Source organism: Cervus elaphus, chromosome 14 (genome assembly GCF_910594005.1).
Source record: "Cervus elaphus chromosome 14, mCerEla1.1, whole genome shotgun sequence".
NCBI lineage: Eukaryota > Metazoa > Chordata > Mammalia > Artiodactyla > Cervidae > Cervus > Cervus elaphus.
Window position 1 is genome coordinate 46,407,400 of NC_057828.1, and position 24,615 is coordinate 46,432,014.

General features: G+C 47.4%; 1 protein-coding gene and 1 non-coding gene across 3 annotated transcripts in view; both read left to right on the forward strand.

The window, feature by feature from the left end:
* The window catches only part of GPR157 (G protein-coupled receptor 157), a 67,348-nt gene that overhangs the window by 30,810 nt on the left and 11,923 nt on the right, over nucleotides 1-24,615 (forward strand). The window contains exon 1 of one of the 2 annotated variants that reach the window (XM_043923516.1): nucleotides 11,602-12,136. The exons of the other annotated variant lie outside the window; for it this stretch is intronic. Coding sequence (XP_043779451.1) covers nucleotides 11,754-12,136 — 383 coding nt within the window. The 5' untranslated portion in view covers nucleotides 11,602-11,753. Of the gene's footprint in view, nucleotides 1-11,601; nucleotides 12,137-24,615 lie in introns of those variants that run through there. 2 annotated transcript variants of the gene reach the window in all.
* LOC122708412 lies at nucleotides 5,608-5,770 on the forward strand. The gene has a single exon (XR_006345190.1). It is a non-coding gene; the product is annotated as a U1 spliceosomal RNA (small nuclear RNA).

Genomic DNA, 24,615 nt, shown 5'->3' on the forward strand with positions numbered 1-24,615 from the left:
AATATTCAAGGTTGATTTCCTTTATGATTGAATGGTTTGATCTCCTTGCAGTCCAAGGGACTCTCAGCATGCAAAAGCTGAATTTCTCATGTTGACTGTGGGGCCCTCATAATCTATCTGCCCTCTGATACCCCCTCTAGAGGTTCATTGCTGTTCACTGAACACATAGGCTATGCTCCTCCTCAGGGCATTTGCTTGGACTGTTTCCCCTGCCTAGAATGTTCTTCCCCTGGGTGTCCCAGGACACTCCCTCACTTCCGGATCTTGTTCAAACGCTATGGCATCAGGGAGATCTTCTCTGGATACCTGTATAATACGTTCCCATCACTCTCACTGGCCTGCCTCCACCCTTTTATTTACTCTTCTCTCCCATACTAATCACCATTGAACATTATGTATTTGTTGGTTGTTTATCACCTCCCTCCTGCCTAGCGGGAAAATTCCTCGAAAGTGGGTATTTTGCTTTGTTCAGTGTTATATCTTCAGGCAATTAATAGGGGCTCAATAGATAATCTGTGGAATGAATAAATCACCACAATCTCTTGATTCACTGAACTTCTAGCATATTCTTGAAGTAATACTTATTGAGGAGGATTAAAAAGTCACTTAATATTTTAATAATTGCTCCATTTTACAAAACAAAATCCTAGGTGAAACGGAGGCTCTGGGCTAATTAATGCTTACATGACATACCCAATTCTTCTTTGCCACCCTTGGACCTGTTTTCCCTGTACTAGTTGCTTGAATTAGTCAAGGCAGAGAGCAGGCCGCTGAATAAGAGCACCCCGCCCCCCCAACCCCAATAGCCAAGGGCTCCAAGAAAACATGTTTATTTCCCTCTCACATGCCAAGCCAGTGGGTGACTCAGCAACCCCCTCATTTAGGGACCTGGGTTCATACCATCTTTCTTCTCCACCATCCTGGAAGTCACGTTCCTTGTCTACTTGTTGAAGCTGTGTGGCTGGCACCTCAGTGTTCCAGTCATAGGAGGGAGCAGGAGCTGGAGGGCATGTGCCATGTTTTAAAGTCCACCCTAGAAGCAGCCCACATGCCTTTCTCATTTCATTGGTGAAGCCTTGGGCAGGTGACCATACCTCTTAGCAAGGGATTCTGGGAAATGTAGTCTTTGGCTGGGTGGCCATGAGCCCAACTGTCACTCAGTTATTAAGATCATAGTTGCCATTGGCTCCCCTTTAGAAGTGTGGAAACTGAGACTAGGAGAAGTTAAATAACTTGCTAAAAGTGACATAACTAGTGACTTTTGGTCTTCTGGCCCCAAGTTCAAGGATCTATCTACAAGCCCCAGTGTCCCTTATTCACAGCAACCCTTTGAATTTTCTGTCCTTATTTTCTGAATGAGACGTGGGGACTTAGAAAGATTAATTAGCCCCTTTGGGTCATGTGGAATATTTGTTTTCTATTTCTTTGTAACAGATTACACCAACTTTGTTGTTTTTCAGTCACTAAGTTGTGTCCCCAACTCTTTGCAACCCCAAGGACTGCAACCAGGAGGCTTCTCTGTCCTCCACTATCACCCAGAGTTTGCTCAAATTATGTCCGTTGAGTCAGTAATGCTATCTAACCATCTCATCCTCTGTCACCCCCTTCTCCTCCTGCCCTCAATCTTTCCCAGCATCAGGGTCTTTTCCAATGAATCGTCTCTTTGCATCAGGTGGCCAAAGTATTGGAGCTGCAGCTTCAGTATCAGTCCTTCCAGTGAATATTCAAGGTTGATTTCCTTTATGATTGAGTGGTTTGATCTCCTTGCAGTCCAAGGGACTCTCAGAGTCTTCTCCAGCACCAATTTGGTGGCTTGTAAAACAGCCAGTTATTATCTCACAGACCTTCAAGGTCAGAAGTCTGTCATGGCTCAACTGGGTCTTCCATTCAGGGTCCCACACTCCAGCGTTAATGGCTGTGTTCTCAGCTTGTTCAAGGATTGGCTGAGTTCAGGTCTCTTTCATCCCCTAGTAGCATTTCACAGGCCCTCTCACAAGAGAAGACTCTTGAGAGTCCCTTGGACAGCAAGGAGATCCAACCAGTCAATCCTTCCAATGCATTGGAAGGACTGATGCTTAAGTTCCAATACTTTGGCCACCTGGTGGGAAGAGCTGACTCATTAGAAAAGACTGATGCTGGGAAAGATTGAAGGCAGGAGGAGAAGGGGGTGACAGAATGAGATGGTTGGATAGCATCATCCACTCAATGGACATGAGTTTGAACAAATTCCAGGAGATGTGAAGGACAGCCTGGTGTGCTGCAGGCCCTGGGGTCACAAAGAGTTGGACACGACTTAGTGACTGAACAACAACTCACACCATCACTGGTGGCAGCTGGTTCCTCACACCCATTGCCCCTCTGATGGAATCTTCCCTCACTCTTCAAGGCTCTCCAACTTCCTCCTCTACTCCTGGCCAAAGAAAACATTCTGCTTGTAAAGGGTTCAGGCCAACATGGATCATCTTTGTATCTTAATGGGCCACCTGACTTAGCTCTGGCAGCTATAACAAGATACTGCAGAGTGAGTGGCTTAAACAGTAGACATTTGTTTTTCAGGGTTCTAGAGGCCAGGAGTCCAAGACCCAGGTGCTGACAGATGCGGTTCCTGGGAAAAACCTGCTTCTTGGCTTGTAGAGAGCTGCCCTCTTGCTATATCCTCACACAGTGGACAGAGGGAGCTCTGGTGTTTCTTCCTCTTCTTACAGAGGCACCAGTCCCATCAAGGGGGCTCCATCCTCACATCGCATCTAAACCTAATCACCTTCCAAGGCCCCATCTTCTAATACGATGGTATTCAGGATTAGGGTTTCAGTATACGAATTTGGCAGTGCAAGGGAGTGTGAACACTCAGGTCATAACAAACCTTTAATTCCATCTTCAAAATCCCCTCAGAGGAGTACCTAGATTAGTGTTTGATGAAATGACCAGGGCTCAGGAATTGAGTGGGAGCATTTTTAGAATTCTGTCCACCAACATGGCCAGGCCAAGCAGCAGGACTAGAACCCGTCTTCCACTAGGAGAGACTTCACTCCTGGTGCCAGCAATGTACTTTCAGCCACTCTCACATGCAAAGTGAGTCCCCACGCAGAGGTATAAAGGAAAGTAGGCGTTCCCTTTAGTGATTCAGCTATTTTTTTTTTAAGGTTCTTTTTTTTTTTTTTTTGGTAGACCATTTAAAAAGTCTTTACTGAATTTATTACACTATTGTTTCTGTTTTGTGTTCTGATTTTTTGACTGCAAAGCATGTGGGATCTTAGCTTCCCGACCAGGGATTGAACCTGCAGCCCCTGCAATGGAAGGCGAAGTCTTAACCACTGGACCACCAGGGAAGTGCCCCCGCTATTCTTTAATTGGCCCAGGCAGCTGGGAACCACAGTAGTGGTCACCCTGGGAGCTGCTGCCGTTCAAGAGCTTGGCAGAGGCAGGGTCTAAAGGGCTTCCGCAGGCAGGAGGGCCTCGGGCACAGCAAGCTGGCGGCAACAGGTTTTAGACTTTGGGGTAAGGAGGGGAAGGTTCAAGGTAATGGGGACGGAGGGGTGAGGGTTTAAACGCATCTTCCTGAGCCCTGAGGGTCTCTCTGGTAGGGAAATAAACCCACCAGCCATGCCCCTTGAAGAGGAGGCCCCTGTCTGTGAGACAGGCTGGGACCTGGGAGCCTTTGCTGCAGTGTTTGCACCTGGACAAACTTTTCTCCCAACAACAAAATACAAAGAAACTATAAGGGACTAAAAATAACTGTGCATGCAGTTATAAACAAGAAGATACAAAAAGACCCAAAACCCCAACTGCCAAGTCTGAAAAGCCAGGGAGCAAAAGCAGGGTAGTGTACGTGCCCCCTGCCTGTAACACCACCAAAGGGGTGGGCAAACCACCTAAGCCACCCCTTTGGCCTCCCTCACCCCATATAAGGAACACACCCTCCCCTCACCCCATATAAGGAACCCTCCCCTCACCTCATATAAGGGACCCTCCCCTCACCCCATATAAGGAACCAGCTTGCCCCTTCCCCTGCACCCCCCACAGAGAGGGAGCAAGCAAGGGAAACTGTTGCTTGTTCTCCATCCCTCCTGCTACATTAGACACTCCAATAAAGTCTTGCCTGAATTTCTTGTCTGGCCTCTTAACAACTTCTATTGATCAAGGAGGCCAAGAACCCTGTTCAGTTACAACTGCACAACTATGCTGGTCAGCTTGCCCTGGTTTTCCATCTCTGTGGCTCAATGGTCACGTGAGCGTGTCAGGGTTTGCACTACCTCCTTTGAGGATGCTAGGTGGGGGAAGAGGGAGAGGGGCCCACGTGAACCAGGTTCCTCTTCCACAGCTGTTGCTCACCATGGTACCTACATAGTAAAGGGCAAGATGAGCCATATTCACCTTCAAAGAGGGAAATGAGAGAGCTAGCCAGCCCACATTTCTACCAACAGCATAAGGAAAAGTCCCTCTTCTGTTCTAGTGTTAAAAATCAAATATATAGCTTACTGCTTAGGTTGGAGTTGAGCTCAGAAAATCATTTAGGGCTCTTTCATCTGAGAGACTAAAGATTGCCATCCCCTTTGCAGTTGACAGGGGAGAAGAACCTTGTGCCATTTCTGGGGTGAGAGGACAGGGAGAAGCAAACCCAAGCCAATCTGTTCCTGGGATGCTGGCCACGGCCATGGGGCCTCTTGGGGTCTGGGCCCCTAGTTCTGCAGCCAGACAACTGCAGGGCAAGGAGGGCTGTCATGATGTGCCAGGACCTTTAGACATGACCCCTTTGGACATGTGAGCAGCAGACAACTGCCGGCTGGCTTGGCGCAGATGCTAGAGAGATGACTCAGGGTCAAATGAAGATTCCATCTGGATTTTTTACCAATTCCTCTAAGGAGGGAGAAGGAAGGGGAGGACTGAGAGGATAGACCTCTTAAAACATGGCTGATGGGACCTTGCATTCCATGTGGGTAGGAACTGTCAGTGGAAGCTTGGAGCCAGGAGTTTCTCTGGGTTTGCTGTCTGGGTCATGCCTCCTTGGAGGACCACCATTTCCTGGGATGGAGATGGGAGAAGCAGAACCCAACACCTGTGTTGAGAGGCAGGGTGTCCAGAGTCCTTGGCTCCTTTTCGCAGAGCTAAATTAGAGCTACATTAGGTAGCTTAAGATCACCCAGCAACTTGGGAGTCATGATTCCCACCCTTCTGCTTAGTCCCCAGACCTATCTGGGCAATATCAGTGCCATCAGACTGGAAAACTGGCCTCAAGCTTAAATCTAAGTGATTTGAAGCTATTTTATTACATGTCTTCCCCATTTTTTCCCCCTGTAATGAGGAAGTATGAATGTTGTTTGAATGTTTTCCAGTGCAGAGAATGCCAAGGGTTCTCTTGCTCAAACTTGCATGTAAAGTAACCAACCGCTATACTTCCCTGAAGGGCTTCCCAGGTGGCACAGCAGTAAAGAATCCTCCTGCAATACAGGAGACGCAGGAGACCTGGGTTCGATCTGGCCTGGGAAGATCCCGTGGAGAAAGGAATGGCAACCCACTCCAGCCTTCTTGCCTGGAAAATCCCACGGACAGAGGAACCTGGCAGGCTATAGTCCATGGCGTTGCATAGACTTGGACACGACTGAGCACATGCTCACCTGGCTAGAGAAATACCATGATCTCAAAAATGGTTTTCCCAGGACGAGGTTTATCCATTGCACTTCAGATGTGCTGACCCCTGCAATTTCCCCAAATGTAGGAAACTCGACTGCAAATTGTGGTAGTGGGAGAGGGGCACTTGTGCTTTCCCCTAGAAACATGAAACATAATAAAAGTCTGGGGAAGTGGGTGAAGGGTTTTCATGTCAGTAAATCGGGAAAGATCTAGTCTGACTTGATCTGTGACAGAGATGCTTGCCAGAAGACGTCTCCTGTCCCCCCCTTGTCCTTCCAAGACCTTCTGAAGGTTTAAATGAGTATGATCCGGGGAGAGTCCATTCCAGGCTCTTGCGTGGCCATGTGCCAAAGCCAAGGCTGGTTGCACAATCCAAGCTTAGAACTATACACACCAGTAAAAAGCCGAGCAGTTTCATTGACAGCCCGGGGCTGTTCACGATCTTGGGTCCTCTCAGGAGGAGGTCAGGGGCTTCCTAAGTGACTCAGAAGGAAAGCAGCTGCTCTTTGACCTCTGCAAAGCAAAGTTCATGAATACGCTGTTCCAGCTGCTGAGAATTGTTCTCAGTAACTTTTTTCCCAATTAAAAAAAGAATGTATGCTTATCCCAGCATTGTTTGTCCAACAATCCAACATGTCCCCAAACAGTAGATGGGATAGATATTTTATTTATACGATGGAATACTGTATGGCAGGCAATGAAACTGAAAGAATTGCAGCTTCAGTGAGAACATAGATGAATCTCACAAAAATAAATTGAGCAAAAAAACAAGAGACAAAATGACACAAATGAACTTATTTACAAAACAGAAATAGACTCACAGACATAGAAAACAAATTTATGGTTACCAAAGGGGATCGGGCTGGGGGGGATAAGATAGGTGTTTGGGATTAAGATATATACACTCCTGTATATAAAATAGATAACTGACAAGGACCTACTATATTGCACAGAAAGTGAAAGTGAAAGTCATAGTTGCTCAGTCCTGTCCGACTCTGCAACCCCATGGACTGTAGCCCAGCAGGCTCCTCTGTCCATGGGATTTTCCAGGCAAGAATACTGGAGTGGATTGCCCTTCCCTTCTCCAGGGAATCTTCCTGACTCAGGGCTCAAAGCTGCGTCTCCTGCACTGCAGGCAGATTCTTTACCATCTGAGCCTATTCTCGATATCTTACAATAACCTGTAATGGAAGAAAATGTAAATAAAAAATATATATGTGTGTGTGAATCACTTTGCTGTACACCTTAAACTAACACAACATTGTAAGTCAACTCTGATTAAAATTTTAAAAACACGTTAACAAAATAGAAGGTACAAAAAGGACCATAGCATGTGATTCCACTTATATAAAGTTCGGGGAGGCCCACACTTTCACTGCTGAGGGCCTGTGTTCCACCCCCGGACAGAGAACTAAGATTCCACAAGCCACGTGGTGTGGCCAAAAAAAAAAAAATTAGATGACAGGCAAACTATACTACTTTGTTTAGGGACGTATGCATGAACAGTTTTTAAAAAGCAAGAGAATGACCAATGAGGAAGAAATAGGCCTGGGAGGAAGTTTCTGGTGTGCTGATAATGTATTTCTTGGTGGGTATTTGCTTCATAAACTATTTATCAGGTTGTTTATCTGTGTTTTAACTACTTGTCAGTATGCATAGTTCATAACACAATGTTTTTAAAAGTTAGATGCAAAAAAGATAATCTAAAGAGTCGGACACAACTGAGCAACTGAACTGAACTGAACTGATGCAGATGATAATCTCCTTTTATGAGTCACTTGCAAAATCAAATCTAATGTAAACTGAAAATTATAAAACATTATTGACTGAAATTAAAGATGACCTAAATAAAAGGAAAGACATCCCTTGATCATAGATAAGAACATTTAATATTATTAATTTGGGGGCATTTTTCCCCCCAAATTTCCATACAGATTCAATGCAATCCCTATTTTTTTTTTTTCAGAAATGGAAAAACTGATTCTCAAATTGATACTGAACTGCAAGGGACACCAAACAGCTAAAATAATAGTGAAAAGGAAAACACCATGGCAGGACTCACACTTCCTCATTTCAAAACTTTCTGCAAAGCTACAATAACCAATGCTGTGTACACTGGGAAGAAGAGAGCATAGGTGTAAATCTTTCTGAACTTGGATTAGGCACTGGCTTCTTAGACATGACACCAAAGATAGTAAACCAAAAGCATAACAGCCAGAGGGAGAAAAAAGAGGTAAACTGAACATTGTCAAAATAAAAACTTTTGTACTTCCTTGTATACTATCAAGAGATTGAAAAGACAACCCACAGAATGGGAGAAAATTTTTGTAAGTCATGTATCTGACAGGTCTAATATCCAGAATATATAAAGAACTCTTACCACTCAATAATAAAAATACAACTTACTTAAAAAATAGGCAAGGGTTTTGAACAGACATTTCCCCAAAGAGGAAATGCAGGTGGTCAATAAGCATAGGAAAAGAGAAATGCAATTATTAATTAGAGAAATGTAAATCAAAACTCCAGGAGATGGTGAGGGACAGGGAGGCCTGGCGTGCTGCAGTCCATGGGGTCGCAAAGAGTTGAACACTGAGCAACAACAAATCAAAACCACAATGAAACACCAGCCATTCTAGGATGGTTAGAATCAAAGAGTTAGGAGACTGGAGAAATTAGAGCCTTGATAGATTGCTGCAGGAGTATAAAACGGTGCCACTTTGGGGAAAAGTCTAACAGTTCCTCAAAAAGTTAAAAATGGAGTAACCATATTGCCCAGAAAAGACAGAGGAACCAGAGATCAAATTGTCAACATCTGTTGGATCATAGAAAAAGCAAGAGAATTCCATAAAAATGTCTACTGCCTCATTGACTACACTAAAGCCTTTGACTATGTGGATCACGACAAACTGTGCAAAAGTCTTCAAGGGATGGGAATTTACCGTAGGAAAGGCCAGCTTACCTGCCTCCTGAGAAATCTGTATGCAGGTCAGGAAGCAACAGCTAGAACTGGACATGGAACAACAGACTGGTTACAAATTGGGAAAGGAGTACGTCAAAGCTGTATACTGTCACCCTGCTTATTTAACTTACATGCAGAGTACATCATACGAAATGCCAGACTGGATGAAGCACAAGCTGGAATCAAGATTGCCGGGAGAAATATATATAACCTCAGATATACAGATGACACCTTATGGCAGAAAGTGAAGAGGAACTGAAGAGCCTCTTGATGAAAGTGAAAGAGGAGAGTGAAAAAGCTGGTTTAAAACTCAACATTCAAAAAACGAAGATCATGGCATCCAGTCCCATCACTTCACGGCAAATAGATGGAGAAACAATGGAAACAGTGAAAGACTTATTTTCTTGGGCTCCAAAATCACAGCAGATGGTGACTGCAGCCATGAAATTAAAAGACACTTGCTCCTTGGAAGAAAAGCTATGACCAACCTAGGCAGCATATAAAACAGCAGAGACATTACTGTGCCAGCAAAGGTCCATCTAGTCAAAGCTATGGTTTTTCCAGTAGTCATGTATGGATGGAAGAATTGGACTAGGATGCTTTTGAACTGTGGTACTGGACTCTTGAAATTTCCTTGGACTGCAAGGAGATCAAACCAGTCAATCCTAAAGGAAATCAACCCTGAATATGCATTGGAAGGACTGATGCTGAAGCTGAAGCTCCAATACCTTGGCCACCTGATACAAAGAACTGACTCATTGGAAAAGACCCTGATGCTGGGAAAGATTGAAGGCAGGAAAAGGTAGCGACAGAGGATGAGATGGTTGGATGGCATCACCGACTCGATGGACATAAGTTTGAGCAAGCTCCGGGAGTTGGTGATAGACAGGGAAGCCTGGCGTGCTGAAGTCCATGGGGTCACAAAGAGTCGGATGCAACTGATCTGAACTGAACTGAACTGAAATGACCCAGGAATTCCACTCCTGGGTATATACCCAAGAGAACTGAAAATAAATGTTCACACAAAAACTTGTATATAAATGTTGAAAGCAGCATTATTTATAAGGGCCGAATATCAATTGATAAAATGGAAAAACAAATATGGGCTATCCGTACAATGGAATATTATTCAGCCATAAATGAAGCACTGGTATATGCCACAATGTGGATGAACCTTGAAAATAAGCTAAGTGAAAGAAGCCAGTCACAAAAGACCACCTATTATTTGATTCCATCTCTGTGAAATGTCCAGAATAGGCAAACCCATAGACACAGAAGGTGGATTAATAGTTGCCAGGAGCTGGGGAGAGCGAGAAACGGGGACTGACTACTGTTACAAAACACAGTTCAACTGAGTAAGTGGTAAAGATCTTCCTGGCTTTATTCACTCATCACGAATCATGCAGCAGCCCATCTAGCAAACAGAAAGGAGCTCTGAAGAACCGGACAAAATAGAAGACTTTTACAGGCAGAAAGAGGTGGGACAAGGAAATTAGTCAGCAAAGAGCTGATTATGTCAGCTGAGGTGGCCTTCCTTTGGGGAACTGCAGGGGTCTATCTATGGATTACTTCACCGCTGCAGAGCAGGAAATTCCAGACTGGCTGATCAAGACTGCATTCCTAGAAGAGGTTGAAACCACAGTTAGGTTAGGTATGAAGTCCTGGTTTTGTCCCTTGAGCTTAGCATGTGATCCCATTTGGGACTTCTTACCTCGCTTTTGACCATGTGGGATGTGCTCAATCGCGTCTGACTCTCTGCAGCTCTATGGACTGCAGCCGGCCAGGCTCCCCTGTCCATCGAATTTCTCAGGCAGGAGTACTGGAGTGGGTTGCCATTTCCTTCTCCAGGGATCAAACCTGCGTCTCCTGTGTCTCCTGCACTGCAGGCGGATTCTTCACCTGCTGAACCATCAGTGTTTCTTTCTGAGGTGATGAAAATGTTGTGGAATTTGACAGGGAGGATGCTTGCACAAACTTGTGTATACACTATAAATCACTGTACATGTGTTTAGTTGTTAAGTTGTGTCCGACTCTTTCTGGACTGCATGGACTACAGTCCACCAGGCTGCTCTGTCCATGGTATTCTCCAGGCAAGAATATTGGAGTGGTTGCCATTTCCTCCTCCAGGGATCCCTCCAGCCCAGGGACTGAACCTGCGTCTCTTGATTGAACCCACAGGCAAGTGGGTTCTTTTACCACTGAGCCACCAGGGAAGCCAACTGCACACTTAAAAGGGCCAATTTTATGGTACACGAATGGTACCCCAATTTTTTAATGGAATTTTCAGAAAAAAAACTAATAAATTAGAAATTGTTTCCTTTCTTTAAAATTTCACCCACTAAACTTAAATTTAAAAAAAGAAAAAAACCAAATCAGTGAGCGTGCTCATTGTACGAAAAATTGGAAGCATCCCCCTCGGGAACCACTACCCCCTTCCAAACAACTCCCATGTCTGTTGTCACTGCTTAAAGAACGAGAATCACTTCGAGTGCTGCTTTTGTTACCAGTGGAAAGAATGCCTCCACCCCTCCCTCCAGCATACCACTGCCCCCTCACCAGCCCCCCTCCCCCGTACACAGGCTGGCAGTAAAAAAGGAAGGAAATATTAGCCCTAAAAATATTGCTAATACATCCCTCCCCAGGACTCGGAGCTCTGAGTGGGGAGGGCGGCCTGCAGGCCGGATCATGCAGGGTACCACCGGTGTGGTGTGAGCAGAACGGCGGGGACTTGGGGAGCGTGCTGCGGAGCTGTCGGGCAGCCTTAGGGGCGCGCGCGCCGGGGACAGGGTGGGGATCGTGGGACAGTCCAGGGGCCGACGCGGGTCCGCAGTCCGGACTTGGGGGCCATGGGGCGGGGCTTGAGGACGAAGGGGTGTGGCGTCAGGGCGGGGGCGGGGCGCACCCGCTGTCTGGGCATGGGGGCTACGGGGCGGAGTGTGGAGATCGCGGGGGCGTGGTAGGGTGGGGCGGGGCCTAGGGGTAGGGGCGGGGCGTGGGCCGCGGGCCCCGAGGGCTCGGGAGGGGCCGGACGCGGGAGGGGCCGGACGCGGGCGGGGCGGGCTCTGGGACGCTAGCGGCTCGCGGGTCGGTGCCCAGACAGCTGCGGCGGCGGCGGCGGCGGCCACACGCTGAGCCGCGATCCCAACCCTCTCCGCGCCCGGCCATGCCACCTCCCCCGCCGCCCACCGTGCTGGTGCCGTCGGAGCGCGCCGTGGTGCTTCTGTCGTGCGTGCTCTCCGCTGTGGGCTCGGGCCTGCTGATAACCACGCACGCCCTGTGGCCCGACCTGCGCAGCCTGGCACGGCGCCTGCTGCTCTTCCTGTCCCTGGCCGACCTGCTCTCGGCCGCCTCTTACTTCTACGGGGTCCTGCAGGACTTCGAGAACTCCTCGTGGGACTGCGTGCTGCAGGGCGCGCTCTCCACCTTCGCCAACACCAGCTCCTTCTTCTGGACGGTGGCCATTGCCCTCTACCTGTATCTCAGCATCGTGCGCACAGCGTGCGGGCCCGAGACTGGCCGCCTGCTCTGGGCTTTCCATGTCGTCAGGTGGGTGGCGGCGACGCCTCTTTCCTTCAGGTTCCCTGATCCCTGCCCGGATCCAGTGTGCTGTCCCTGTGGCCCTCGCCACGCTCAGGGCCACGCGTCTTGGTCGGACCTCTGACCGGCCACTCAGCCGGCAGTGTCTGCTCATGTCCCGGGACAGCCCTGGGCCAGCGGAATGATAGTCTTGATGAACTAGTTCTGTATATCGCCGCAGGGGGCGTCCCTTTGAGGTGGCCTCAGCTCAAGCCTCCCAGGGAGGTGGGTGCCTCAGCGCAGGCCCTGGAGCGTGGGGGACTAGAGCTCACCCTCAGAGCTGGACCCTGGTAACTTGGAAGCACCTGGAGAGCTGGTGAGGCCACTCTGGACCTTTGGCCTCCTGTTTCACTGCGTTCTGGCCATCTCTGCTGCTGGTGGGCATGGGGGCAGGCACCTGAGAGATGAGTTAGGTGCCCCAGGATGGAAAAGTACATGTGGTTCATGTGGCCACTCTCAGGCTGCCCTCCACCCAATCCTCTGCCTCAGCGCTAAAATTTAGGAAGGACAGTCTTGTTTATTTTATCTTTACTCATCTCTAAACCTCAGGCACCAATCTCTTGTTATCTATGTTCTAGATAATCTTTCTTTCCAGAGTTCAGCAGCTCTGAAATTGAGGTCAGAGCCAGAGGCTGGTCTGGAAGACAGCTGCCAGCTGCCTGGAGTCTCTGGGTAGCGAGAACCAAGGCCTTGTCCTGCCCTGGCATTGTAGTGTCTCATCCAGCTAGCTCTCACCTGTGAACCAAGGTTGGCCCCTTCCCAGTGTAATCCCAGGATTCAAACATCTGGTGAGGTCCTCTGCTGAACCCAAGGCAGGAATTTTATAGAGCTTCTTTCCTCTTCTCCCTCCTCCAAATAAGAGCACCAAATGCTGCCCTAATTATAGGTCCTCTCTGTTAAATACTTGAGTTCTTTCCAAGGGACAGAGGATGGTCAGCACTTTTGTAGAGACAAGTCACCTGGGTGTCACAACAGTGAGGTCACAAGCCTGCAAGAGTCACTTGACCTCCAGGTCTCACGGCTGTTGGAGGGAGGCCAGCTGGGCCCTGGGAAATTAAATGGCCTGCTTCTCAGCTGTTCAAGTCAAAATATTTGCAGTGAGCCATTCAGACAGGGTCAGGTGCTGCAGAGATCCACAGAGATGGGGTGACCTTTTCTTTCTCTCTCTCCCACCGGATCTCTGCATCCATTTCTGGGACCCTGTTCTTGGGAGGCTGGTTAGGTGTGGGCAGCGTGGAGCTCAAGTGTATCTGGGAAGGTACCCAAGACTTTCTTTGCAAGGTTCTCTTCTCTTTTCCCCCTCTCTTTTGAAAAGTACTGAATATAATGTATTTTTTAAGTGATAAAGAGAACCTGTGCAGCTTCTATAGAAAAGACGCATTCCCTAAGAACCTTTCTTTTCACTTCTAGGGATGTTTTCTGTGATGCTTAGGGAAAGCCTCTCAAGAAAGCCTGTGTGTCCTTCTGTGGCTATAAGGAAGCAGATTGTTCCTCTTGTCTGTTGTATGTGATCCCCCTACTTTATATATACATGGCTACATTCAGTCTATAGTTGCAGTGCACAGGCTCAATAGTTGTGGTGGTTTAGTTACCTCACCAGGGTTCGAACCCAAGTCTCCTGCATTGGAAGGTGGATTCTTAACTACTGGACCACCAGAGAAGTCCCTATCTACTTTCTTCTTAAAAGAAAAAAGAAATTTTTCCTGTCAAAGGGACTTTGACAATTTTTTCTCTTCCAGAAGTTAGCACTCCCTTTGCTAGTCTAAAACTTGGTAAAAACCTGTCCAGCAGGTTCATGTATTGACCTGGATCCTCCCAGACGATATTGCTAAGGACTCTTCAGTGTCTTTCTTTGAAGGACTAATTTATGGCTGCTGAAGGACCTCTTCAGTTCAGGTCAGTTCAGTTCAGTTCATTTCAGTCGCTCAGTCGTGTCCGACTCTCTGTGACCCCATGGACTGCAGCACGCCAGGCTTCTTTGTCCATCATCAACTCCCGGAGCTTGCTCAAACTCATGTCCATTAAGTTGGTGATGCCATCCAGCCATCTCATCCTCTGTCATCCCCTTCTCCTCCTGCCTTCAATCTTTCCCAGCATCAGGGTCTTTTCCAGTGAGTTAGTTCTTAGCATGAGGTGGCCAAAGTATTGGAATTTCAGCTTTGGCATCAGTCCTTCCAGTGAATATTTAGGACTGATTTCCTTTAGGATTGATGGTTTGATCTCCTTGCTACCCAAGGGACTCTTAAGAGTCTTCTTTGGCACCACAGTTCAAAAACATCAATTCTTTGGCGCTCAGCTTTCTTTATAGTCCAACACTCCCATCCATACATGACTTCAGGAAAAACCATATCTTTGACTATATGGACCTTTGTAGGCAAAGTAATGTCTCTGCTTTTTTATATGCTGCCTAGGTTGGTCATAGCTTTTCTTCCAAGGAGCAAGTGTCTTTTAATTCCATGGCTGCAGTCACCATCTGCTGTGATTTTGGAGCCCAAGAAAATAAGTCTTTCACTGTTTCCATTGTTTCTCCATCTATTTGCCGTGAAGTGATGGGACCGGATGCCATGATCTTCGTTTTTTGAATGTTGAGTTTTAAACCAGCTTTTTCACTCTCCTCTTTCACTTTCATCAAGAGGCTCTTCAGTTCCTCTTCGCTTTCTGCCATAAGGGTGGTGTCATCTGCATATCTGAGGTTATATATATTTCTCCCGGCAATCTTGATTCCAGCTTGTGCTTCATCCAGTCTGGCATTTCGTATGATGTACTCTGCATGTAAGTTAAATAAGCAGGGTGACAATATACAACCTTGATGTACTCCTTTCCCAATTTGAAACCAGTCTGTTGTTCCATGTCCAGTTCTAGCTGTTGCTTCCTGACCTGCATACAGGTTTCTCAGGAGGCAGGTAAGGTAGTCTGGTATTCCCATCCCTTGAAGACTTTTGCACAGTTTGTCATGATCCACATAGTCAAAGGCTTTAGTGTAGTCAATGAAGCAGAAGTAGACATTTTTATGGAGTTCTCTTGCTTTTTCTATGATCCCGCAGATGTTGGCAATTTGATTTCTGGTTCCTCTGTCTTTTCTAAATCCAGCTTGAACATCTGGAAGTTCTCAGTTCACATACTGTTGAAGCCTCGCTTGGAGAATTTTGAGGATTACTTTGCTAGTGTGTGAGATGAGGACAATTGTGCGGTAGTTTGAAGAGTCTTTGGGATTGCCTTTCTTTGGGATTGGAATGAACACTGACCTTTTCCAGTCCTGTTGCCACTGCTGAGTTTTCCAAATTTGCTGGCATATTGAGTGCAGCACTTTAACAGCATCATCTTTTAGGATTTGAAATAGCTCAGTAGGAATTCTATTACCTCCACTAGCAAGTACCTCTTGGCAGTGGGAAGTCTCATCTTCAGACTCAGGCTACACAGTGACCCAGTCGTTAACCATGTCAAATGACTGGAAATCAGTCCTCTTCTTCAGACCTTGCAGTCTCCAAAAATATTTTAAAATATGAATACACAAAAGGTCAATCTCTATTCTCTAAAGAGTTCTTATGAGTTGATTTTTCAAAGAAAACTGACAAATATCTTTAGAAATGGACAGAGGACATTCTGACAAAATAGTAAAAGCGTGAATACTCAATACAAGCAATAACAAAGAAGTACCATTTTCTCTTTAAATTAGAAGGAAAAAAGTAGTAAGCCAGGATATTAATGTGATATGCAGATGAAACTGGTGTTTTCCTAATTATTTTTGGCCATGTAAATTGGAATAATCCATGTAGAAAGTATTTGGTTCTTACCCCTTGATCCCAGAAATCCTATTATAGGGATCTAGTCTAAGGAGATCAACCAAATGACATGCAAAGCCGGATGTACAAAGGAGTTTGCGTGGCACTGTTAGCCAGTGATGACAATTTGAAAGCAACCTTAATGTCCAAAAAATAGGGGATCAGTAAGTTATAGACTATACCCCACCTGGAAGTGTTATGCTGTTAAATACTGGCCATGAACTCTACAAGTAATATATTTTTTTTTAAGTGGTAGGACATGATAAGTGGGAAAAGCCATCTATAGAGCTGAATGCAGCCATACACCGCAGGAGGCTGGAGAGAGTCATGCAAGCAGGCAAGTACCCAAGAAGTCCCTGCATGCCCCCTGGGGCCCTATGATAATGCCTGACATAGTTTCCTTTACTGAAAGACTTAAAAAAAAAAAAAATCTCATTGGGGAAGGAGGGCAGCTTAGACTTTATCCTCAGAGGTCAGGCTCCTGAGGTCTTGCAAAGTGCTGCCTTGATCCTCCGAAACCCAGCGGACTCACCCAGGATTGGTCACCCTCCAGCCACAGCTGATGAGACTTGCCCGAGCCACAGAGCTGTGAGTGGGAGGCTCCGGGTTAGAATTTCAAGGTCAGTGCCCCTTTAGGATTCCATCTTGTCTCTTGGCCTTGACAATAATTTTTTAAACTGAGAGGTAATTTGGCAGTCATTTATTTTTAGCTTTCTGGATTACCACCATTGTTAATGTGTAATTAAACACATTAGCGTTATTTATCTTTTCCAAGAATTTTTTTCTGGAATCATTTAAGAGTAAGTTGCAGACCTGTTGGCCCCAACTCCCAATCCTTCAGGGTGTATTTCCAAAAGGCAAGGACAGTCGCTTGCATGACCATGTTGTTAGTGTTGTTCAGTTGCTAAGTCATGTCTGACTCTTTGCGACCCCATGGACTGTAGCCCACCAGGCTCCTCTGTCCATGGAATTTCCCAAGCAAGAATAATGGAGCGGGTTGCCATTTCCTTCTCCAGGGAACCTTCCCGATTCAGGGATCGAATCCACATCTCCTGCGTTGGCAGGCAGATTCTTTACCACTGAGACACCTGGGAATAGCACAGGCACCCTATTTTGTAGGATGTCTGTCTCACCCAGGTTGCCTGATGCTTCCTTGTGAGTGGATCTGTTGCAGAAAGGGGGACCCCCTTTAGGGCCCAAGAATGGGTGCTTGTCTAACACCTGGAAATGAATTGTCCAAAGAGGCACACTTACTGACAAAGCAAGAGACTTTGTTGGGAAGGGGCGTCCCCGGGGAGAGCAGTAGGTAAAGGAACCCAGGAGGACTGCCCTGCCATGTGGCTCACAGCCTTGGATTTTATGATGAGGTAATTCATTTCCAGGTAGTCTCTGGCCAATCACTGTGACTCAAGGCCCTTCCTGGTGGTGTGAGTATTGCTCGGCCAAGATGGATTCCAGTGAGGAGGATTCTGGGAGGACGTATGGACTGGAGTCTCCTGTCTCCTTTTGACCTTTCCCAAATTCTTCTGGTTGGTGGTGGCTTGTTAGTTCCCTGTCCCTTACCAGAATCGCCTGGTGAAAAATAACTCATGCAGATGGTTACTGGAGTGAGCAGTGTCAGTCATGTGTCCCCTAACAGATTCAGAATCAGCACTTTGGGCTGAAATCTCACAGAAACTGGTTCTCGCTTGCTACCTGGGGGTGGCTGGCAACTGTGATTTGTACGTTTCCTAGTGATGTTCACTTTGATCACTTGGTCGAGGTGTTATCTACCAGTCCCCACTGCAGTTACTCCTTTTCCTTTTGTAGTTAATAAGGATCTTGTCTAGATAAACCTCCTGGAAGTCTCAAGGTCTCACTCAAGGGTTTCATATCCATTGATTCCCATAGCGTTCCAAGGTGAATCTTCTGGTTGTTGCTTCATTTTTAAGTGAAGTGAAAGTGAAAATTGTTCAGTCGTGTCCAACTCTTTGCGACCCCATGGACTATACAGTCCATGGAATTCTCTAGGCCAGAATACTGGAGTGGATAACCTATCCCTTCTCCAGTGGATCGAAATAGGGTCTCCTGCATTGCAGGTGGATTCTTTACCAACTAAACTGTCAGGGAAGCCAAGGTGTGAGAATATTCCACGTTCAAGGGCAAGTCCTGTATCAAGTCCCTTTGTACTGTGTCTTAGCAGTGGAGGCGGCATTATACCAACACCACGTGATTGATCGATTGCTTGAAACATAGTTGACTTACAATGTTGTGTTAGTTTCAGGTGTATAACACAGATTCAGTTATATATTTATATTCTTTTCTAGATTCATTTTCCTTATAGGTTATTAAAAAATACTGAGTAGAGTTTCCTGTACTATGCAGTAGGTCCTTGTTGTTTATCTATTTTATATATAGTTGTGTGTATATGTTAATCCCAAACACTTAGGATCCTAAATTATCCACCCCCCTCTCCCTTTTGGTAACCATAAGTTTTTTTTTGTTTTTTTTTTTAATTTTATTTATTTATTTATTTGGCTGCTCTGGGTCTTAGTTGTAGCATGTGGGATCTAGCTCCCTGACCAGGGGTCGAACCTGGGCCTCCTGCACTGGGAGCTCAGAGTCTCAGCCACTGGACCACCAGGGAAGTCCCTCCCTTTTGGTAACCATAAGTTTGTGCTTATGTTGTACAGGCATGTAGATAAGCATCTGGGACCATCTGTTTGCAGTTCTCACCTATGAAAGTGCTGGGCAGCCCAGTGGCCATGGGTGGGGTCATTTCCCTTTTGATAAGATAAGCCTAAAACCATCTCTGTCGCCTTGCAGAACACAACCTGCCTTTCAAAATAGCCCCTCTTCCCCTACAAGTGTTGGGCTTCTTCTGAACCAGACGGGCAGGGTCCTTAACTGTCCCCAACACGTGTGCCCTAGGGCCACCGCTGTGCCAGGCATCCGCTGGTGTGTCCTGTGATTGCGGGGGGAGGTTGGGCCAGGGGTGCCACATCTCGCCACGGGCCCGGGCCAAGCTGACCGCCTCCAGCAGCCTTAGGATTTCTTTGGGCTCCACTGAAGTAGGGATAGATGTGGGCATGACCCCTGGCCCAGGTGCCCACCCACCCTCTGGCAGTGGCTGGGAGTTCTGGAGGAAGAGAGAAATCTAGGGCACCCCAGGGTCACCATAAAACCCCCTGCTGTGGGGAGGGGGAAGTTCCCTCGCAGAGAAAAGGGGAACCGTGGGCCCTGCAGGGGAGAGCCTGTGAGCTCTCTAAGCAGACACCGGCTCGCTCACCGAGGGCCCAGTGACAAGGCCCCAGGCGGGCCATGCCTGAATGGGGATGGATGCAGCGGCTGCATGAACAGCACCCCACGCCAGGCGGTGCTCCCCAAAATGACAAGAGCTGAACTGACTTTGTTTTCTGAGAGCGCTGCTACAGTGAGGTCTCTGCACTGCGTTTGCATGTTCGTGGGGGCACCGTGGGTTGCCTCTTGACCCTGCTGGGGCACGGGCAGATGCCACAGGCCTTACCTGGGCCCAGGTGGGCAAGAAAGCATCCCTGTGTGCTACAGAGCGCTCCTCGGCCCCCAGAACCAGGACTGCAGAGCCTGGTGCTGGCAGGGAGTGTTTCGCTTCTGCAGCCAGGGCCGCAGAGTGACCTCGTGGTGGCCTGGCCAGTGGCTGGCGCCCTGAACGCCCACGTCCTGCCCCTCTGCCCGGCACTTCACACTAAGAGCCCATTGTCCGGGCAGAAACCTCCAGGCTTCCTCAGGCCTGGGTTCCTTTCCCCAGGCCCTGCTCCCTGCAGCTGCCTCCCTCTGAGCTGGCTCTGTCCTGCTCCCAAGAGCTTTCTAAATCGGCACATTGTTGCCTGGTGGTTTCGTCCTCAGAGCATCTCGGGGTCACGTTCACAGTCATGGCTTTCCGTAGGGCACAGGCCCAGGGACCAGGCTCTGCTGTTTGGGGGAGAAGACCCTCCTGTGGCCTTCCCAGCAAGGGCCACCCACGTAGCAGAGATCTGTAGGAAGGGTGAGGTCTGGTGAGGGGGGAGTGCAGGAATCCATGGTGGACTGAGGAGATTTGGAGCCCGTGGGGGAAGGGTCTTCCCATCGCCGAGTCACCCCAGGTGTTCCCCACCCTGACTGGTGGGACAGATTTCAGAAGATCCCCAACTGGGCAGACTGGGATCTCTGAGGGAAACCCAGAGCGTTGCTCTTGTGGGCACCGGCCACCTCTCTTGGGACTCTAACAAATGCCAGGGAATCCAGGTGTGGGATGTAGCCTGCTCACTGCCCAGCTGATCCTGCATTGGTTCAGCGGTTCACTGGGCAACCAAAGAACGAAGTGAATGCCGAGTTCCACAAGCCAAGCTCATGTCCAGTCTGCAGGACTTTTGTCAGTTTACACCTCCCCTAAGCTTACTGAGGGCCCCCAGCTCTGCAGGTCTGGGTGTGATGAGAGGGGAGGTCCCCTGTGTGTCTCTCCCCTACAGTTGGTAAGACAGCCTCTGCCTTAGTCTGCTCCAGCTGCCCTAACAAAGCCCACAGACTGGGTGGGGCACTTAAACAGCAGACATCCTCCCCTCCAGGTCCCAGAGGCTGGAAGTCTGAGATCCAGGTGTGGGCAGGGCCTCCCCTCCTGGCTTGCAGAGAGTCGTCTGCACCCCGTGTCCTCACGTGGTCGTCCCTCAGTGAGTGTTTGCGTCCAGATCTCTTCTTACAAGGCCATTCCTTGTTGTTCAGTCTCTTAGTCGTGTCTGACTCTTTGTGACCCCAGGGACTGTAGCACATCAGGCTTCCCTGTCCATCACCATTTCCTAGAGCTTCCTCAAACTCATGTCCATTGAGTTGGGGATGCCATCCAACCATCTCATCGTCTGATGCCCCCATCTCCTCCTGTCCTCAATCTTTCCCAGCATCAGGGTCTTTTCCAGTGAGTTGGCTCTTCCCATCAGGTGGCCAACGTATTGACACTTCAGCTCCGATCTCCTCCTGCCCTCAATCTTGCCCTGCATCAGGGTCTTTTCCAGTGAGAGGGCTCTTCACATCAGGTGGCCAAAGTATTGGAGCTTCAGAGTCAGTCCTTCCAAAGAATATTCAGGGTTGATTTCCTTTAGGATTGACTGGTTTGATCTCTTTGCAGTCCAAGGGACTCTCAAATCTTGCATGGACACCTGTCCTATTGAATTAGGACCCACCCAATGACCTCATTTTGACCTCATCACCTCTTTAAAGACCTTATCCCCAGACATAGTCCTATCTTGATGTTCTAGGGGTTCAGACTTCAACACAGGAGTCTAGGGGAGATGGGGAGACATACCCACCCCGAAACTGCCTCTGAAGGGGGAGGAAGCCAGCTTGGAATCTAGCCTCGGTTTCCAGGCAAACACAGGTGAGAGCTGGGGCTGGATGCCTCTGGGACAAGCTCTTGGTGCCCTTCCAAGTAGGGGATTCTGCTCACAGATGGGCTTCTGTTGTTGTTCAGTTGTTCAGTCCTGTCTTTGCAACCCCATGAACTGTAGCACACCAGGTTTCCCTGTCCTTTGCCATCTCCTGGAGTTTACTCAAACTCATAGCCATTGAGTCAGTGATGCCATCCAACCATCTCATCCTCTGCCCCCCCCCCAACCTTTTTTGTGGTCTTCAGGTGCCTTCCATCTAAGGGACCCCAGCTCTGCTTCTCCTCAGCCTGTATCACAGGTTTGGAGAGAAGGGGTCACCTGCGCTAACCATGTCTCTCCTCAGGCCTTTTCACAGCATCCCCTGCACGTGGTCACATGACTTCCTTCCCTTGGTGGGAGCGGGGAGGGGAGAAAGCTGCCAGTTCAGCCCCCTGCTCTGGGACTTGAGCAGCACGCCTGCCTTTTCTTTCCTCTGGCCGCCTGATGGCTATTGCACTCACAAGACCTCCTCAAAAGTCTTTCAGCACTCAAGGCCCAGTACCTCCTCACATGCCCGCTCTGGCGCCAGCTTCACAGGCTCAGGTTTAGAATGTGGGTCCCAGGTGTCCACATGGAGGGAGGACAGTTTGCTGGCCGCTCTCCATCACCCACATCTGGGCATGAGGGAGAGCTCTCTGACCTTCTGGGTCACGGTCAACTGCAACCCTTGGTCTGTCTCATGTGTGCTGTTGCTAAGCCATATCTTACTTTTTTTGGCTTTATTGTTGTTTTTTTTCTTGATTGATGGTGGTTTTTTTACAGGGATGAAAAGAAGCCTGTTACGTGGTATTGGGTAGGCCAAAAACTTCATTCGCATTTTTCTGTACCATCTTACAGAAAAACCCACCCGAACTTTTTGGCCAGCCCTATACTTGTTAGAAATTAGCAGTAGACTTTTCTGGAAAGTGGCAATTAGGTCATACATGTCTTTGCAGAGTCCCTTCCAGGGTTGCATACCACCAATAGCTCAGGGTGATCGCTTGGTCAGAGAGCAACTTGGCTAATCTGAGGTTGCCAGCCTTTCACCTCGCTCTGTAGGTGAGAACCCGGGGCAGTTTCAGCCCCCATCCTTTTCATCCCTGTCTAGTGGTGACCTGGAGCCAGTTTGTGGGACCCAACTGTTAAATTTCAGGGTATTTTTTGGGCTGGTTGTTAGCTAGAACTATCATTAAAAATTAAATTATTTAAACATACAATTAAATAAATTATATTAAAAACAATAGGGAGGTGGGAGGGGGGATCGGGATGGGGAATAAGTGTAAATCTATGGCTGATTCATATCAATGTATGACAAAACCCACTGGAAAAAAAATAAAATAATAAAATAAAAAAAAATAAAAAAAAAAAAACAAGAGTACTACTCAGAACCCCTTTGGTCCTAATTATAGTTTTGTTGATTTGTAAAGCAGATGTCAGCAAACTTTTCCTGTAGAGGACAGGATAATGATTATTTTCAGCTCTGCAGGCCATGTGACCTCCCCGTGCAATTGCTCAGCTCAGCTCTGGTAACTTGCAAGCAGCCATAGGTGACATGTAACCAGTGAGTGTGGCTGTGTGCCAATAAAACTTTATTTTAAAGAACAGACAACAAATTGGGAGATTGGGACTGACATATATATATATTAGTTGCTAAGTCATGTCTCACTCTTGCAACCCCATGGCCTGTAGCCCACCAGGCTCCTCTGTCCATGGGGTTTCTCAGGCAAGAATACTGGAGTGGGTTGCCACTTCCTCCTCCAGGGGATCTTCCTGACCCAGGGATCAAACCCAGGTCTCCTGCACTGCAGGCAGATTCTTTACTGACCAAGCCACCAAGGAGGAGAATGCTCTGTAATGACTTAAATGGGAAAAGAATCTGAAAAAAGAGTGGAAAATACTGTATATTAGCACATATATGGAATCTAGAAAGATGCTACTGATGAACCTATCTACAGGGCAGCAGTGGAGATGCAGAAATAAACAGACTTGTGGACACAGTGGGGGGACAAGGTGGATGATTTGAGATAGTAGCACTGAAACGTACACATTACCATATGTAAAGTGGGTAACCAGTGGGAATTCGCTGTGTAAAGCAGGGAACACAAAGCCAGTGCTCTGTGACAACCTGGAGGGGGTGCGGAATGGGGAGGTTTAAGAGAGAGGAACATATGTATATGTACACCTATGACTAGTTCATGTTGCTATATGGCAGAAACCATCTCAATATTGTAAATTGCTTACTCTCCAATGAAAAGACTATAAAATAAGAATGAAAAGTGGATATATGTATATGTATAACTGATTCACTGTGGTACAGCAGGAACAAACACATTCTAAATCAACTATACTCCAACTTAAAATAAATAAAATGGAAAAATAAGTAAAACACAGACTTTGGGCTGGATTTGGCCTGAGAGCCCTAGTATGTTCGACCCCTGATCTAAAGTTAAGAAAGTGATTAGGAAATGTGAGTGCATGCATGTGTGCTTTAATCATGTCTGACTCTTTAAGACCCTATGGACTGTAGCCTGCCAGGCTCCTCTGTCCTCTGCCTGGATTCTCCAGGCAAGAATATTGGAGTGGGTTGCCATGCCCTCTTCCCGGGGATCTTCCCGACTCAGGGATCAAACCCATATCCTTAAGTCTCCAGCAATGACAGGTGGATTCTTTACCACTAGTGCCACCTGGGAAGCCCCGGAAATGTTAGTAGTAAAGATAAAATGTAAAAGTGCTTCTTGTCTCTGAACCTAAGCCTACGGCCCACATCAAGGCAAGTGGGAAGCCGGATATTCAGGGGGAGGTGATGAGAATGGGCCAGGTCCCAGAGCAGGAAAAAAGAAGAAATATCTTCTGATGTTGGAAAAGTGTTACCTGAGTCACAGAGAAGTTGCTCATGTGAAACGTCATATCAACTTCATATCAAGCCAGTTCCCAGCACTCGTCTAGTGCCCCAGGTCTTCCTCATTTCACTTCCATCTTACTCATTAAGGAAAATGAAAATAGCATCCACCTTCACGTCATGGAACTACTCTAATTGGCTAACTGCAACCATAGGTTGGCTGCGGATACCAGAGTTTGGAAAAAGTCAACAAGAGCATCCTGTGAGAATCAGTTGGCTGTATGGAGTGTACAATGAGGAGTATTTTTATTATTATTTACAGATTGTGTGCCTCGCCTCACATCGTTTTAAAAAAAAATAGTGAAGTATGGTTGCTTTACTGCAAGAAATAAAGAACTTAAAGTGGTCCATTTTCAAGAATAACTAGTTTTGAGT